General features: G+C 42.3%; 1 protein-coding gene across 1 annotated transcript in view; it reads left to right on the top strand.

The window, feature by feature from the left end:
• OLFM4 (olfactomedin 4) overlaps positions 1–16,252 on the top strand; it is a 46,292-nt gene that overhangs the window by 25,301 nt on the left and 4,739 nt on the right. The window contains exon 5 of the mRNA XM_015811067.1: positions 923–1,076. Coding sequence (XP_015666553.1) covers positions 923–1,076 — 154 coding nt within the window. The remainder of the gene's footprint in view (positions 1–922; positions 1,077–16,252) is intronic.

Here is a 16,252-nt window from a genome sequence, read left to right as displayed (position 1 = left end):
AAAGAAAACGGCGAGCGGCCCGCGGCTGTCTTCTCCCCCTCCCGGAAAACTCACCAGGGAGGGGGCAGATCCTCCAGCTCCTCGGGGGTCTCCCCTCTGGCTCCTTCGGGGGTCTCCGAAGCCCCCCCTCTACCCTTCTTCCACTCCATTTGTGTGGAGCTAAAGGGCAGCGTCCATCTTGCAGACATGCGCAGTATAATACTTCCCAATATAGCCTATAGACCTGGGATTTCTGGGGGTTTCCCATAAAGCCCTTCCAATTTCTGATCCCGCTTCGCTTTGTCAAGATCAGCCAAGATGACTTAGCTGGTGATATCTACAATCTGATTAAAGCAGAGAAGAGAACTATACTATAGTCCAGTGAGGGCGAACCTTTTAGAGACTGAGTGCCCCAAAATTGGGCCCGCCCTGCCCCCCACCTGCCCCTGCTCTGCCCCTGTCCTGCCCGTTCCCATCCCACCTGCCCGTAGGGTCACTCACCGCCTCCACGGCCCACCACAGATTGCCCAGGCGGCCCAGCAGTGCCGTGGTAGCCACGCCCTCTGCCTGCACCTCGCAGCATCAACTATATGCAACGGGGTGCTAGGGTGGAGTCTTGTTCCCGCTGCCCGGCTGCCATGTCCTTGGCTGCACTGTTCCACGTGGGCCACACTAGGGGGCAACTCTCCTCTGGAAGGGGTGCTGGTGAGGAGGGGCCACTGGGGAAGGCGGGGCTGGGGTGACGGTGCGCATGCCCACAGAGAGGGTTCTGAGTGCCGCCTCTGGTACGCGTGCCGTAGGTTCGCCACCACTGCGTATAGTCCAACACATTCATCAAATAATAGATGCAGCGATTTGCAAAAAACCCAAAGGAACCGTCCTCAGCAGCTGCCAAGCATCTGCAACCTTGAAAATAATCCAAAGTTGTTTTCATTTTACCCAGATTCGGAATCTGAGCATCATGGTGAATGGACTGGAACAGTTGGATAAGAATAACATCCTTGCGGTTCGCCGAGAAGTCGCAATCCTGCGGGCTAAATTGCAAGAGTGTGAACAGGATCGAAACGAGACTGTCCAAAATCCCTACTTCCCACCTGGTAAAGTGTTTTTTTTTAAAAAATTTTTAAATGGAAAATGTTAGGAGCAGGGAGGGGATCCAGGAAAGGAAGTTGGCCCAGTTTCCTTGCTCAGAGTGCCTAGTAAATATCAACAAAGGATAGTTTCTTAAATCCATAGGAAGTGATTTAAGGATCTGTATTATGATGTTCAAACCGGTCAGTCCTAGAGGAGATCAACCCTGACTGCTCTTTAGAAGGCCAGATCCTGAAGTTGAAACTCAAGTACTTTGGCCACCTAATGAGAAGGAAGGACTCACTGGAGAAGAGCCTGATGCTGGGAAAGATGGAGGGCAAGAGAAGAAGGGGATGACAGAGAATGAGGGGGCTGGAAGGAGTCACTGAAGCAGGAGGCGTGAGCTTCAGTGGACTCCAGAAGATGGTAGAGGACAGGAAGGCCTGGAGGAACGTTGTCCATGGGGTTGTGATGGATCAGACACGACTTCGCATCTAACAACAACAAATTATGATGTTGCTCTAAACCCATCGATTCAAGCCATGATCTTCTCCAGGTTGTCCTGCAGTGATTGAGAAAAAGAAACATTAGAGATCAGAATAGAATAACAGATTTGGAAGGCATCTTGAAGGTCTTCTAGTCCAACAACCTGCTCAAGGTTGTTGGACTACATCATTTCAGACAGATAGTTGTCCAATCTCTTCTTAAAAACTTCCAGTGTTGGAGCATCCACAACTTCTGTAGGCAAGATGTTCTATTGAATATTTGTTCTCACTGTCAGGAAGTTTCTCCTTAGTTCTAGGTTGCTTCTCTCCTTGATTAGTTTCCATCCGTTGCTTCTTGTCCTGCCTTCAGGCGCTTTGGAGAATAGCTTGACTCCCTCTTCTTTGAGGCAGCCCCTGAGATATTGGAACATTGGCTATCATGTCACACCTAGATCTCCTTTTCATTAAACTAGAAATACCCAATCAATAGGTTTGGTGAAACAGAGCTTCTGCCAGTCTGTCTACTTCTTGGCATGTTGAAATTCAGAATTTGGTACCAACATGGTCCTTGGTTATAATGATTAGGCAATTGACAGCATGTCTATAAATACTAATACTAATAGTAATACTGATACTGATACTGATAAAGTTTGAAGGGACCTTGGAGGTCATCTAGTCCAACCCCCTGCTCAGGCAGGAAACCCTATACCATTCCAGGTAAATGGCAGTCCAGTCTCTTCTTAAAAACCTCCAGTGTTGGAGCATTCACCGCTTCTGGAGGGAGGTTGTTCTCATTGTCAGGAAATTCCTCCTTAGTTCTAGGTTGCTTTTCTCCTTGATCAATTTCCTTCCCTTGCTTCTTGTCCTGCCTTCAGGTGCTTTGGAGAATAGCTTGACTCCCTCTTCTTTGGGGCAGCCCCTGAGATATTGGAACACTGCTATCATGTCCCCCCTCGTCCTTCTCTTCATTAAACTAGACATGCCCAATTCCAGCAACCGTTCCTTATATGTTTTAGCCTCCAGTCCCCTGATCATCTTTGTTGCTCTTCTCTGCACCCTTTCTAGAGTTTCAACATCTTTTTGACATCGTGGTGACCAAAACTGGTCACTGATCCAAGCGTGGCCTTACCAAGGCCTTGTTGCCAGATTAAAGTTGCCTATGGGTGGCTATATAAATTGAATTAACAAATTAACAAGTAATAAAAAAATAAACCTCAACAAAATCCAAAGCGCAGATTAGAACCAAGAAAAAGAATGAAATTGACAGGCACATTACGTCAGAAAATCATCCGGCATAAAAGCCATTTAAAAAAGGCTGAATAAACAAATCCAGTCAGCGCTGAATTGAGGTGTTCCATTTTTCCAACATGGCTCCCAGCCTGAAAAAACTTGAAGTTATATATGGGCCTCCTGACACTAATAGGTATTGACAGGCTATTTCCTTTATGAATTTGTTTCATCTGCTTTTAAAGCTATTAAAGTCAGCTATTATTCCTTCTTTTGGAAGCGAATACTGTAATGTATTTGCTGTATGTGCGATGAAGTCGTTCCTTTTGTCTTTCCCAAATCAACAACCATTTAGCAACACTGGATGACCCTGGATGTTGCTATTGTGACAAAGGCATCATTAAAAAACAGCCTTCCTCTCTCTTATTTTTTTCCCCCCTCGACATGATGCACAATTTTATACATCTCTATCAAGTCGTCTCTTAGACGCACTCTTTTTTTTACTCAGCTTAAAAGTGCCACTGGTGGTAACCCTGGGGAATTGTTCCAAATTATTCATCATTTTGATGGGCCTTTTATGCATCTCTTACGCATCTTCTCCCAACACTACAATGGTTTCGCGGAGACGCAGGCGATAAGAACAGTGCAGAATTCTGAGCATGTAACACTCGGTGATCACGAGCTGAAGAGCTCTTACTTGGCAGCTTTCCACAAATGTAGATTCAACATGTGTGAGGTTAGCTCTATGAGAGAGAACTGATTGATTGATTGATTATATCCCATCAAGTCCATGTTGACTGTCAGGGGCAACAGGGATAGATTTTATCCAGATCTTATGTCTAGCCTGGTCTTGCAGATCTTCCAAAAGGTTGAGAAGGATTTGCAGAATCGACTCCCGTTATCGCAACTAGGCGATCGTGCTCTTTCTCTTCCTGCTTATAATCCTGAGATTAAAATAAGGTTTTGGCTCACTGGCAACTAAGCTTGCAAACTTAACCTGGATACTTCTTATTTCTGCCGTGGGTAACTTGCCACAGTCAACTCACCACAGCCAACTCGGCATGGCGGTGTTGGCGTGGGGCAACTCACTGTGGGACAATTCAACGATTCTATTTCCTTATTTAAAATAAATAAAAAAGTATTTTAAGTTTTGCCCTTCAGATTTCATTCTGTCTCTCCTTTGGCACTCTTTATTCTGCTATTTCTTTGATATTAGTCTATGGAGGTTCTCAGTCATCCAGGTCATAGTTATCCCAAAGGTGTTTTTTTTTTTTTCACGAGGCACCTGGACTTTCTTGTTTTTCTTTGAAGATGTTTCGCTTCTCATCCGAGAAGCTTCTTCAAGCTCTGACTGGATGGTGGGGAATGAAAGGGATTTATACTCCTTGCAGACAGCTGGTCATTTGCATCCTTTCAGAGCAGACATGTCAAACTCGCGACATCACGTGACGTCACGAAACGTATCGGGACTGTTTTGCCATTGCCGGCAATGGGGTGGGCGCGGCTTCTGGATGACGCGTACGGTCCATGGGCCAGCAGTTTGACACCCCTGTTTTAGAGAGTTGTTGGGGCCACTTGGGGGGTTTATCTCTATCCTCAGTATCACCTGAGTAGTGCAGACAAACTCTGAGGACACAGACAAACCCTCCAGTGGTATCAACAACTCTCTAAAAGGATGCAAATGACCAGCTGTCTGCAAGGAGTATAAATCCTTCCATTCCCCCACCATCCAGTCAGAGCTGAAGAAGCTTCTGGGATGAGAAGCGAAACGTCTTCAAAGCAAAACAAGTAAGTCCAGTTGCCTCCTGAAAAAGCACCTTTGGGATAGCTATGACCTGGATGACTGAGAATCTCCATAGATATATTGGTAATAGTATATCTCTCCATTGTGAAAATGCCTTCCATTTACCCATAATTAACTCCAGCATTCGTTGGAGATAGACTTTTATCAAAAACCTTGGGGATGCAGAAAAACAGATCTCTGAATCTCTCAAAGAGCAATATGTTTATATTACACCCAAAGAAATGGATCCTGAAAGAAAGTGTAGGCTGTAGAAAGAATTTTAGTAAGGAATCTCACATAATCCCAAGAGCCAGCTCTAGATGACATACTAGAGTCTGTATTAGAAAACCTAAATCATATATTTCTTCCATCAGCCTTCTGCACAACCCCCTTCTTTATTATTTATTTGTTTGATTAGATTTATATGTCTTCCCGTCTCAGATGTTTGACTCTGGGTGGCTAACAATATTAAGAATAATAAAAACATAAACACATGCACATAGCAGGCAGGAATTTTTTTATATAAAACCATCAATCACTCTGCAAAAATAAGATGCAAGCTTCATCACATACCTGAGTCCCAGGCTTGAGCACAGAGCCATGCCTTCAAGGCCTTATGGAAGGCCAAGAGGGATGGGACCAAACTAATTTCCAGAAGGAGGATAGTCCAGAGATCAGCAGAAAAGGCTCTCCTTTTGGGTCGTACCAACCAATGTTTCTTAAAGGCCTTGAGTAGGTCCCTTCTGCTGGATTGGAGGGCATGGGTAGAACTAACCAGGGACAGAGGGACTCATAAGTAGTCAGACCCAAGTCACTTCTTAAGGGACAACACATCAATGGACCTTGTCACACTCTAATGCTCTCAACAGACCCATTCCCAAATTCCAATCACTCAAGACAGCTATTACTTCATTCTGGCTCCTAATAATTACTGAATAACAGATTGAGAGAATTAGAAGAGTCTTTGGAGGTCATCTAGTCCAATCACCTGCTCAAGCAGAAAACTTGAGAAATGGTTGTTTAATCTCTTCTCAAAAGTCTCCAGTGTTGGAGCACCCACAACTTCTGGAGGCGAGTTGTTCTACTGATTAATTGTTCTATCAGGAAATTTCTCCTTAGTTCTAGGTTGCTTCTCTCATTGATTAGTTTCCATCCGTTGCTTCTTGTCCTGCCTTCGGGTGCTTTGGAGAACAGCTTGACTCCCTCTTTGGGGCAGCCCCTCAGATATTGGAAGACTGCTATCATGTCACCCCAAGTCCTTCTCTTCGTTACACTAGACATACCCAATTCCTGCAACCGTTCCTCATATGTTTTAGCCTCCAGTCCCCTGATCATCTTTGTTGCTCTTCTCTGCGCTCTTTCTAGAGTCTCAACATCTTTACATCATGGTGACCAAAACTGCATGCAGTATTTCAAGTGTGGTCTTATCAAGGCATATGATATGAACCAGCTCCTAGATTTATTCCCCTATATCTATAAAAGAGAGGAGAAATTGCTTTATAAAAGAATATTTCTCTGGAAACCAAAAGCCATATGCCACATTTTTCTCCTCAAGGACTTCAGATCTTTTACTAGCATAAATAAAAAGAAAAAAAGAAATGAGGGTAGAGACCCTTTCGTTTTTCAAACACAGCTTTAAACTAGTTGCATTCTAGGTGATTGTTTTATTGTCTCTTTGAAAGATGACAAACCTTTTGCCTGCTGGGTCAAAAGTGAGCAGAAAAAGAAGACACACAGACACACAAAATACAGAAGACCAGAAGTGTCCCTTCTAAAGCTTAGAAAAGGGCACTTCATTCTTTCAAAGAATGGCTAAGAAGTTTTTTAAAAAAAATAAAATTTGAAAGCCATCATTTGAGTTATTGTGGGGGGGGTGACAGCATGTCAGAGGAGACTTTTTATAACTTCTGAAACACCCCCTTCTGTCTTAAAATACTTCAAATTTAACGTTACAAAGCCGTTACTCAGGAAGAAAAGTGGTAGTTTATTGCAGCGATTGTCCAGAATGTCAATACACGTTTTGTGCGAAGTTGCAACACTCAAATTGAGATTCAGAACTATTTTTTTAGAAGACTCATAGAAGCAGACGAATGCTTCAGGGCACTAAACACTATAAATACGAATAGCTGAATACTAAACATCTCAATACTTAAGACTAAGTAATTAGATTATAAACTATGTTATGAATAAAATACCCCATACCAAGTGCTAAACAAATAATACTCACTAATAACACATCTATAAACTTACAGTCATCTGAAAAAACCTGAAAACAAAACAACAATAACACAGAAAGCATAAAAAGATATTGGGTATGTCTAATCTAATGAAATGAAGGACTTAGGGGTGACATGATAGCAGTCTTCCAATCTTTAAGGTTGAATAGGGGTCAAGCTATTCTCCAAAACACCTGAAAGTAGGACAAGAAGCAACGGATGGAAACTAATCAAGGAGAGAACCAGCCTAGAACTAAAAAGAAATTTCCTGACAGTGAGAACAATTAATTAACCAGTGGAACAACCTGCCTCCAGAAGTTGTGAGTGCCCCAACACTGGAGGTTTTTAAGAAAAGATGGGACATCCATTTGTCAGGAGTCTGTATAGAGCAGGGGGTCTCTTCCAACTCTGTTATTCTGTTATTCTGTATGTTGTTATTGTTGTTAGTTGCAAAGTCATGTCCGACCCATCGCGACCCCATGGACAACGTTCCTCCAGGCCTTCCTGTCCTCTGCCATCTTCTGGAGTCCATTTACGCTCATGCCTACTGCTTCAGTGACTCCATCCAGCCACCTCATTCTCTGTCGTCCCATTCTTCTATTGCCCTCCATCTTTCCCAGCATCAGGCTCTTCTCCAGTGAGTCCTTCCTTCTCGTTAGGTGGCCAAAGTACTTGAGTTTCAACTTCAGGATCTGGCCTTCTCAAGAGCAGTCAGGGTTGATCTCCTCCAGGACCGACCAGTTTGATCACCTTGCAGTCCAGGGGACTCGCAGGAGTCTTCTCCAGCACCAGAGTTCAAAGGCCTCAATTCTTTGTCGCTCAGCCTTTCTTATGGTCCAACTTTCACATCCATTATTCTGTATGTATGAAACCATAAATATTTTGGACTTAAGCATCTCTTCACCAGCAATCAGCACCCAGATTGGCATAGATTAACTCCAAGATTAACATCAGACCAACCATCAAAAAGAATATTTTTCTGGTAAAACAATGACAGTTGAAAGTGGGACTCTCTTGGTTAGTTTCATCCCAGCAGCAAAAAGCCACTCAGCTTGTCCTCATAACATGTGGAGCTTCTACTAGTAAAACAGCTTGTGATGGTAGATCACGAGTCCCTGTAGAAAGGACATAGAACAGGGGTGTCAAACTCAATTTCATTGAGGGCCGCATCAGCATTGCGATTGCCCTCGGGGGTGGGTGGGGGATGGTGGCCAGGGGGGGTGCTGCTTACTGGGTGGGCGTGGCCTACTGGGTGGGCATGGCCAGCTCTACATCGTTCGCGTCAAGGGTGCCTGTGGGGGCCTGGGCAGGAGTGGGACAGATCTGAGAGTCTCTGGCAGAAGGGGGTGGGACCAGGGCAAGCGCCAAGGCATGGTCCATTTCTTCATTCCTCACAAAGGGTGACCCCTCCCCAGCATGCACCCAGGGGGCAGGGCCGACACGGCAGGGACTGGTTCCTCACTGTTTCTAGACAGCCCTGTGGAGCTAAGACTGAATGTGTTTCAGCATAGATGGCCACCACAAAATTGTACATTGGCTCCTGGCCGGCCTGGGCCAGGGCCAAGGCAGCAGGGGCCGTTCCCTCACTGTTTCCAGGATGGCTTCGCGGGCTACATGAAACCACTTCGTGGGCCGCATCTGGCCCCCAGGCCTTGTGTTTGACATTTCTGACATAGAAGGAACATGTAGGCTGCACTCCTAGGTTTCTCCATGCTAGAAGAGCAGGTTCATGCTGCAGATGGTGGCTTGTTTATACCTCCAATATTTACCTTTGTTTCCTCCAATATTGTAAAGGACAAGATATAAATGGGGGGGGGGGTTTGACAAAAAGCTCTACATTCCATTGGGCAGCTAATACGGAATAGGTGATTTGCTAGGTACAAAGGCTTTACAAAGTTTACGTTCTGCCAATAGAGTTGATCTAGTTTTTCCCTATTTTTGCATGGAGAGCTATGATGAACACCTATAGTTGGATCGTGACTCTTTATAACACCATGCCAGGAAAGTGGAACCCAAAACGACGTAGATCATTTTGCGTTTGACTTTCTGGAAGGAGGGAAAATCAGGACCGTGACAGTCAGGGAGATGCCGGAAAAGTAAAGTTTGAAACCAGGAAGAGAGGCAGCACAGATTCCAGTGGGAGCATCCCAGTTTCTAAATAAAGTTCCTCATTAAAAATGCAGGAAGCTACTTAGAATAGCTCTGTTAGGAATATGGACGGGGTAATATTTTAGGGCTTCAAGAGCTGCGGAACATCTGGGAATTGCATCGGCTTTAAAAAGTTTGATGGCCGCGGGGATGTTCTCGTCTCCTCTGCTTTAAACGAGGCCCTGTTTTTGACCTTGTCAGAAATAAATTCAATTTGTTGTGTGGCCGATTCCAGTCTATGGGGTTACATTGCCAAGAAATGAAAAGGAAATTATTGTCCCTAATATCGCAGTCGTTCATTTACCAGTGATTGTTTGTGAGGGTCTAGGCCCCTTTGAAAAATGCATGATTTTGGTTTTATCGTATTAGAGTGAGCCTTTTCCCCACTCTGTGCTAATCCACAAGGACCCACAGATTACTTTGAAGGCCAACCTGAAATAGGAAATGTAAAGGACCACAGCCTGCTGTCTTAAGTTTAGAGCAGGGGTGTTCAAACTTGGCTCTTTTATGACTTGTGGACTTCAACTCCCAGAATTCCTGAGCCAGGAATTCTGGGAGTTGAAGTCCACAAGTCATAAAAGGGCCACATCTGAAGACCCCTGGTTTAGAGGGTTTGAATTCTGCTTTGAGTAAACTGGTGATCCTTGGGTTGCCTAGATATGGAACAGATGCAGGTAAATTCTGTTTCATTCCTTTCTGAATTGAGATAGCTGCAGATTCTGAGGGAAAAAAACATAAAGGAGAAGCAGAAGGTTTTGTCAGACTTATTAATAACACATGAAAATGCTTCCCTGCACAGGGAGGAATTTTGCATTGATAGATTCTCTCTTTGTGAGGGGTTTGTTTATTTGTGTGCAGCAAGAGCCTCACGGAGGCAGAGAAGAATTTTTCGGTAATGGTGATGAGATGAGCTTTGTGCTGATTTTAGCAAATAGATTTTATGCGTCTCACCCACCCGCCGACTTCTTCTAGGCTGGAAATCAGTGCAAAAATATACACACTTCCTCTTCCCCCTCCCCTTGTTTACAACTGACTGGATAATAAATTAAAGGAGACACCTAACCATATTGTCCATTTCTATCCTGGAACAAGACAGTTCCAGCCAAATGTTCGGAGTGCATTTTTTTCCCCCCTACTCTGTTGTTAAGAAAATTCTTTTCGCTAAATTTCTGTCTTTGAGAACAAGAGGAAGGCAGATTGCACCTGGTTGTTTTGCATCCTAAGTAAGTAGCTCTGAATCCTCTCCTGACTGTTTTGCATTCCTCATTTGAACAGGTGAACAGATAGTTAAATACATTCTCCAAATAGCCACAAACCTTTTCCCCTGCCAGCTGATTTTGGCTGCTGTTCGCTTTAGGTTCATGGACTGTTTATTATTTCTGAACCAAGCTGAGCCTTTATGCTTTGTCCCAGTTCCAATGCATTTCTTTTGTTCTTCTTTCTTTTCTTAACATTTGATGGTGGGTACAAACTGTGCCAGGTCACCCCAGTGCCACCTAAGCTGATAAATCTAATGAGACTAGGTGAAGCTAATGACTATGGCAGAGCTTTAGAAAGTGTTGAAAGAAAATTCGTCATCAGAGTCCAGTCCAAGCTGGGAATAAATAAAATGGAGACTGCTTTAGAGAGAAGGTTGTAGTTTATTGAAGAGGAGAGCCAGACCAGAAAGATGGCTCTGGAAAAAACTGACCACATGGAGCAGAGTGGTGGGTTTTTATACCCTCTGGAGCCTTTTGTTTGGAGTTGTTCCTGTGGCATGAACTTTGACCTGAGTCTGAGTGTGCCTTTCTGGTATTCTGATGGTGGTGGGTTAATCCTATTATGTCCCAAAGGTCATATCCTGCTTCCCTGGGGCTGTGGCTGATGACTGTTGGATTTTTTCGTGTGAGGGATTGTTGATTCTAGGGATCGTTCTTTCTAATCCCAGTTTCCTGACTCCAGTCTTTCTGACAAGATAATCACATCTGCATTTCTGCAGACCTGGTTTCTGTTTGGGGCAGAGAGACTGGTGTGTGTGTGTGTGTGTGTTGGTTTCTGCCTTTAAAATCCTTTGGGGAAATATATTCTGCCTTTTTAATATTCCCCAAAATATTTCTTTCTCTGGATTCTTCCCACAAAAGCCAGTTTGAGAAAAATAGCAAAGTTTCTCCTGTGGTTCTTCACCGTAGAAGGGATTAGGTACGTTTGAAGTGATGTTCAAGCAAAAGAGGTCCACCCTTGTTCCTGCTCTGTGCTCCTTCAGAGAGGGAAACAGTCTTTGGCAGATGCCAAATCACGTTTGTTTTCTGCAGTGTACTTTGGCAATTCCGTGACACTTCCATCTGTTTAACTAAGCCAGGCGCAGGTCCACAAAGCAGAACAACCTTTTGCCGTGATAGCAGATGATGGCTACAGTTCCAACATCAAAGTTTGCCTGTTTTCCTTCTTAAAAGGTCATTGGTTTCTATGCCTCCTACAGAACTGTGCCTCTGAGGATCCTTTTGAGAAGTAGAGTTTCTATTAAATCAATATTCTACGGATTGTTGTTCAGTCACTAAGTCGTGTCTGACTCTTCATGACCCCATGGACCATAGTACACTAGGCTCTCCTGTCCTCCACTGTCTTCTGGAATTTGTCCAAATTCATCTTATTGCATCCATGACACTATCTAACCATCTCATCCTCTGATGTCCCCTTCTCCTTTGACCTTCCATCTTTCCCTCTTTCTCATTGGTCTTCTCCAATGAGTCCTTTCTTATCATTTGAGCTTCAGCTTCAGAATATTCGACATACTATTATATATATTGTAGCTCCAGTAGGTATTTTTTTATTTTAATATATTTTTTATTTTTCAAACAAACAAAATACACAATACACAATACATTTTCCTTTTTCCTTAACAATACTATGTCCTATATCTCTTACATTTATTAACAATTATTTACATTACTTCTCTTACTTTTTTATTCCTTAATTCTAACCAGCTATAATACATGTCCCATACCTCGTGAAATTCAGTAATTTCTTTGTCTTTCATTTCTAGAGTTAGTTTGTTCATTCCTGCACAGTCCAGTAGGTATGAAACCCATACTCATCTTTTTCTATATACCGATATATCTGCTCTGGGTTAACCATGGGTGAAAACAAGAAAAGTGAGGTCTACATATTTAGGGAACATCCTTGATTTATGCCATTATTGGTTATTGACTCTTGTGCGTGAAACTTTCTCAATATTTCTGGGTCAGCATTTAAGTTGTCTTGCATTTGGATTGTGTACATCAATACAATGGTTACAATAAACAGAAATCTGAATAGTGAACAGAAGTTAGAAACGCTAGGCATTTATTTCAGAAGTATTCGGCTATTTCTTATTTGAGATTGTGCTTTACTTTATTTTATTTTTTTCATTCCTCAATCTGATGTTGCAGTTCATTAGACTTACATTAAACCAAATTAATCATCGTATGAACTTTAAAACCTGAACAGCAGACTGTTTTTCTGCTTACGGTAAAGACCTTTTCCTAAAGTATTATTATTTCTGTTAATGAAAAGAAAGTCTAAATTAGATATTAAAACTTAGATCGGTCTTGCTATTAAATCAAATAAATTTATGACTTTAATTATTCATGGATTACTCCGTAAATTAAAAAAAGAAAATCACCCAGAAGTGTTTAGCTGTGAGATCACTTTAAAGGCAAGGAAGAATTCTTGTTACTTTGGTCTAATAAAAAAATCTCACGGCTAAATAGATGATTTTTTTTTTAAATTTATGAAACAAGGCTATGAATTATTAAATCGAAGGCAGACCAGAGCTTAGCTTAGTGACATGAAAAATGACGCCAGACTAAATCTATGCGACTGGCTATGACACTTCCTTTTAAACTTTAACAGCAGAGTACAGGTGTTTCCTTTTAAGTATATTTTTTCAGATTTATGTAAGTCATTAATAAGCATTTAATTTGAAAAGAACGCTCCTGATTTAGGAATATTAATTCAGTCAATGTGTTGACAGTTAAGGACAAACTATAAATTACGGCGGCCATATTACTTTATATGTATCTCTCCGCTGTCTAAAAGGCTGCTATTGATTTAAAAGCCGGTAAGCTGCGAGGCATTTAGCCATAAACCTGGCTCATAAAATGACTGTAATCTGTATTGGCTTTTTTTTATTGTGCTGATGGAGGTATATTCAGAAAGATAGGTATGCCAAAAGCTAATGTTGATTACATGGGGATGCAGAAGTGTGAAGAATATGAATTTTGAAGACCCCCGTTCAATTTCCTCACCTATGAATTTATTAGGCAATTACTAATTCCTTTAAGTTACTATTAGTTTTTCAGGTAGACTTCGACTTACAATCACAACTGGGCCCGATATTTCTGTTGCTAAGCAACACAGTTGTTAAGAGAGCTTTGCCCCATTTTATGGCCGTTTTTGCCCCAGTTGTTAAGTGAACCACTGCAGTTTTTAAGTTAGTTACACCGCTGGCTTCCTCAATGATTTGCTTGTCAGAAAACCTCAAAACTTGATCGCTTGACCCCGGGACACTGCAACTGTCTTTTCTTTGAAGATGTTTTGTTTCTCATCCAAGAAGCTTCTTCAGTTCAGAAGTGAAGAAGCTTCTTGGATGAGAAAAAAGAACCTTTGGGAAAATTTGCCAACAGGAAAATGTCTGTGGAGATTCTCAGTCATCCAGATCATAGTCCAAGGTGCTTTTTTCAAGAGGCAACTGGACTTTCTTGTTTTGCTTTGAAGACGTTTCGCTTCTCATCCAAGATGCTTCTTCAGCTCTGACTGGATGGTGGGGGGAATGGAAAGATTTATACTCCTTGCAGACCGCTGGTCATTTGCCTTCTTTTAGAGAGTCGTTGAGGCCACTTGGAGGTTTATCTGTGTCCTCAGGATCACCTGAGTAGTGCAAATGGAAACCTTTCAGCCGTTCCAAGAAGGCTCCACACCCATTTGCACCACTCAGGTGACCCTGAGGACACAGATAAACCTCCAGGTGGCCTCAACGACTCTCTGAAAGAATGCAAATGACCAGCTGTCTGCAAGGAGTATAAATCTTTCCATTCCCCCACCATCCAGTCAGAGCTGAAGAAGCTTCTTGGATGAGAAGCGAAACGTCTTCAAAGAAAAACAAGAAAGTCCAGTTGCCTCCTGAAAAAGCACCTTTGAGATGGCCAACAGACATTGCAAAGATTGCCAACAATCCTTATGCAGATTTCCCCCCCCCCGTAATTAGTATTCATATTTGGGTTTCAACCTAACATCATCACTATGTTAGCCATTGTCTGTCCACTGCAGGATGAAGGCCTCTTCTGCAAGTTTCCAACTCATACGGTCCTGAGATTTCTTTTGCCAATTGGGCCCGCCATACTTGCTGGTGTCATTGCTCCATTTTGTTTTAGGTCTCTTTCGTGGACGCTTGTGATCAAATGGGATCCGTTCTATGCCTGCCTTGCTCCACCTGCCATCCGTTCTTCTTGCTATATGACCAGCCCGTTTCCATTTCCATTCTTTCACACTTTTGCTATTGTGTATTTTCGTTTGTTCTCTAATCCACGCGCAGGTCTTTCTATCTTGTCTTGTGATGCCGAGCGTGTCTCTTTCCATGGCTCTTCGCATCACTTGTAGCTTTTGTATCGATTGTGGGGTTATTCAACCTATACAGGGAGATAAATATCTGTTACAAAAACGGCAGGGAACAGATACTTACTGAAACTGGAGGAAAGCCTAGAGCTAATTCCTTTATAATTCATGGATGCTTTTTTACATATCCACCCTCTCTTGATTTCCCTCACCTGCTACACAGAATACTGTAGTGCACGCCAGGTCCAGAGAGTGGAGAATGAACTGATTCACAGTTCAATTGCTTATTATAAAAGCACTCAACAGAGAGTATGCCTGTGACCCCCATCTTTTCCTAAAGTGAATTCTGATCAATATAAAAAAATATATCTGAGATCTATTTCCTAACTACAATAGACCGTCAAACTGGGAAGCTTCTGAGATATAAATCGACAGTTTTGGTCATGACGCTCCCTGTAAGCATCAAAGGCCAGTAATGTACTCATCCATTTGATGTCATGCCAATGTAAAGTCAGACAATCCTGTGCTTCTTCCTGCAGTTCCAGCAGAAAAAAACCAATAGCAAAGCTTCTCTTTTTGACCGGCATTATCATGCCAGATCAGAGGCATTCCCCCAAATTGAGACAAGGCTGGAGAGAGCATTGCGATAGCTTCATTCCTGGTTTCATTTCAACAGTTGGATCTATGTCCAATGTCTTCGCTTTATCTTTGTTGCCAAGATATTGCCAAGAGGGTTCAAAGCCCAGTTTAAGTATTTAATAACCTTAGTGATACCTTCTGATTGCTGACAGAGATTGCTAGCCATTCAGCCCCTCACCTTGGTATTGGGGAAGGATTGGAAGAAAGAAGAATTGTGCCTAGGAATCAAATTTTGAGAACAACTTCTTGATCAGAGACCAGCATTTTGATCTGAAGACTCTTGAGTTACAAATATAGTTCTTTCTAAGGCCAAAGAAGCAAATAGGAGACCTGGTAACAATTGTGAATGCATTATTGGAGTTAAATTTGGATCAGCAATGGAGGGAAGGCTAGTTATTTTGGCCAAAATATTTGGAAATAAACCACTTTATACTTGGCCAAAATACTTGGAAATAAACCACTTTAGGAAGGTCTGGTCTGTGAAGCTCCAGTTGAAAGTTCATCTTAGGTATGAATTTGTTTTGCCTACGATGGGGAAGTAAGTTTGATTTACAAGTATTTTGCTCTGGTAGAAAATATTGGATTATTGAAATATGCTTTATTGGCCAAGTGTGATTAGACACACAAGGAATTTGTCTCCAGTGTAGAAGCTCTCAGTGTACCTACAAATAGCAAAGTGATAAATCATAGATCATAAATCATGAGATACAATCATAAATCATAAGATACCGATAGGAGAAGGCAGTAGGAAGGATGAGAAGACAAGAAAGATGAAAAGGATAATAGCAACGCAGCTCTACTACATGCCCTACTATGGGCATGACTTTTTTAAAAAAAATATCTTGACATTTCCCTTGAGTTGTGCTTGACTTTTAGTCACGTCTGTCAGGTTCTATTTATTTATTTATTTATTTATTAATTCAATTTATATCCTGCCCTTCTCCTTACCGGACTCAGGGCGGCTGACAGCCTTATAAAACCAATGCTACAATAAATACCTAATTTAAAACCGAATTAAAAAGAAATATTTGTTATGGCCTATATAATTAAAATTTCTCTTAAAAACCCCACTAAAATTCCCTAGGCCAATCCCGCTTGTTGGAAGAGCCATGTCTTTAGGGCGCGGCGGAAGG

This window comes from Protobothrops mucrosquamatus, unplaced genomic scaffold (assembly GCF_001527695.2).
Source record: "Protobothrops mucrosquamatus isolate PMUCROS unplaced genomic scaffold, P.Mucros_1.0 scaffold28, whole genome shotgun sequence".
In the NCBI taxonomy this organism is placed as follows: domain Eukaryota; kingdom Metazoa; phylum Chordata; class Lepidosauria; order Squamata; family Viperidae; genus Protobothrops; species Protobothrops mucrosquamatus.
This window is presented reverse-complemented; position numbering and strand designations above follow the sequence as displayed.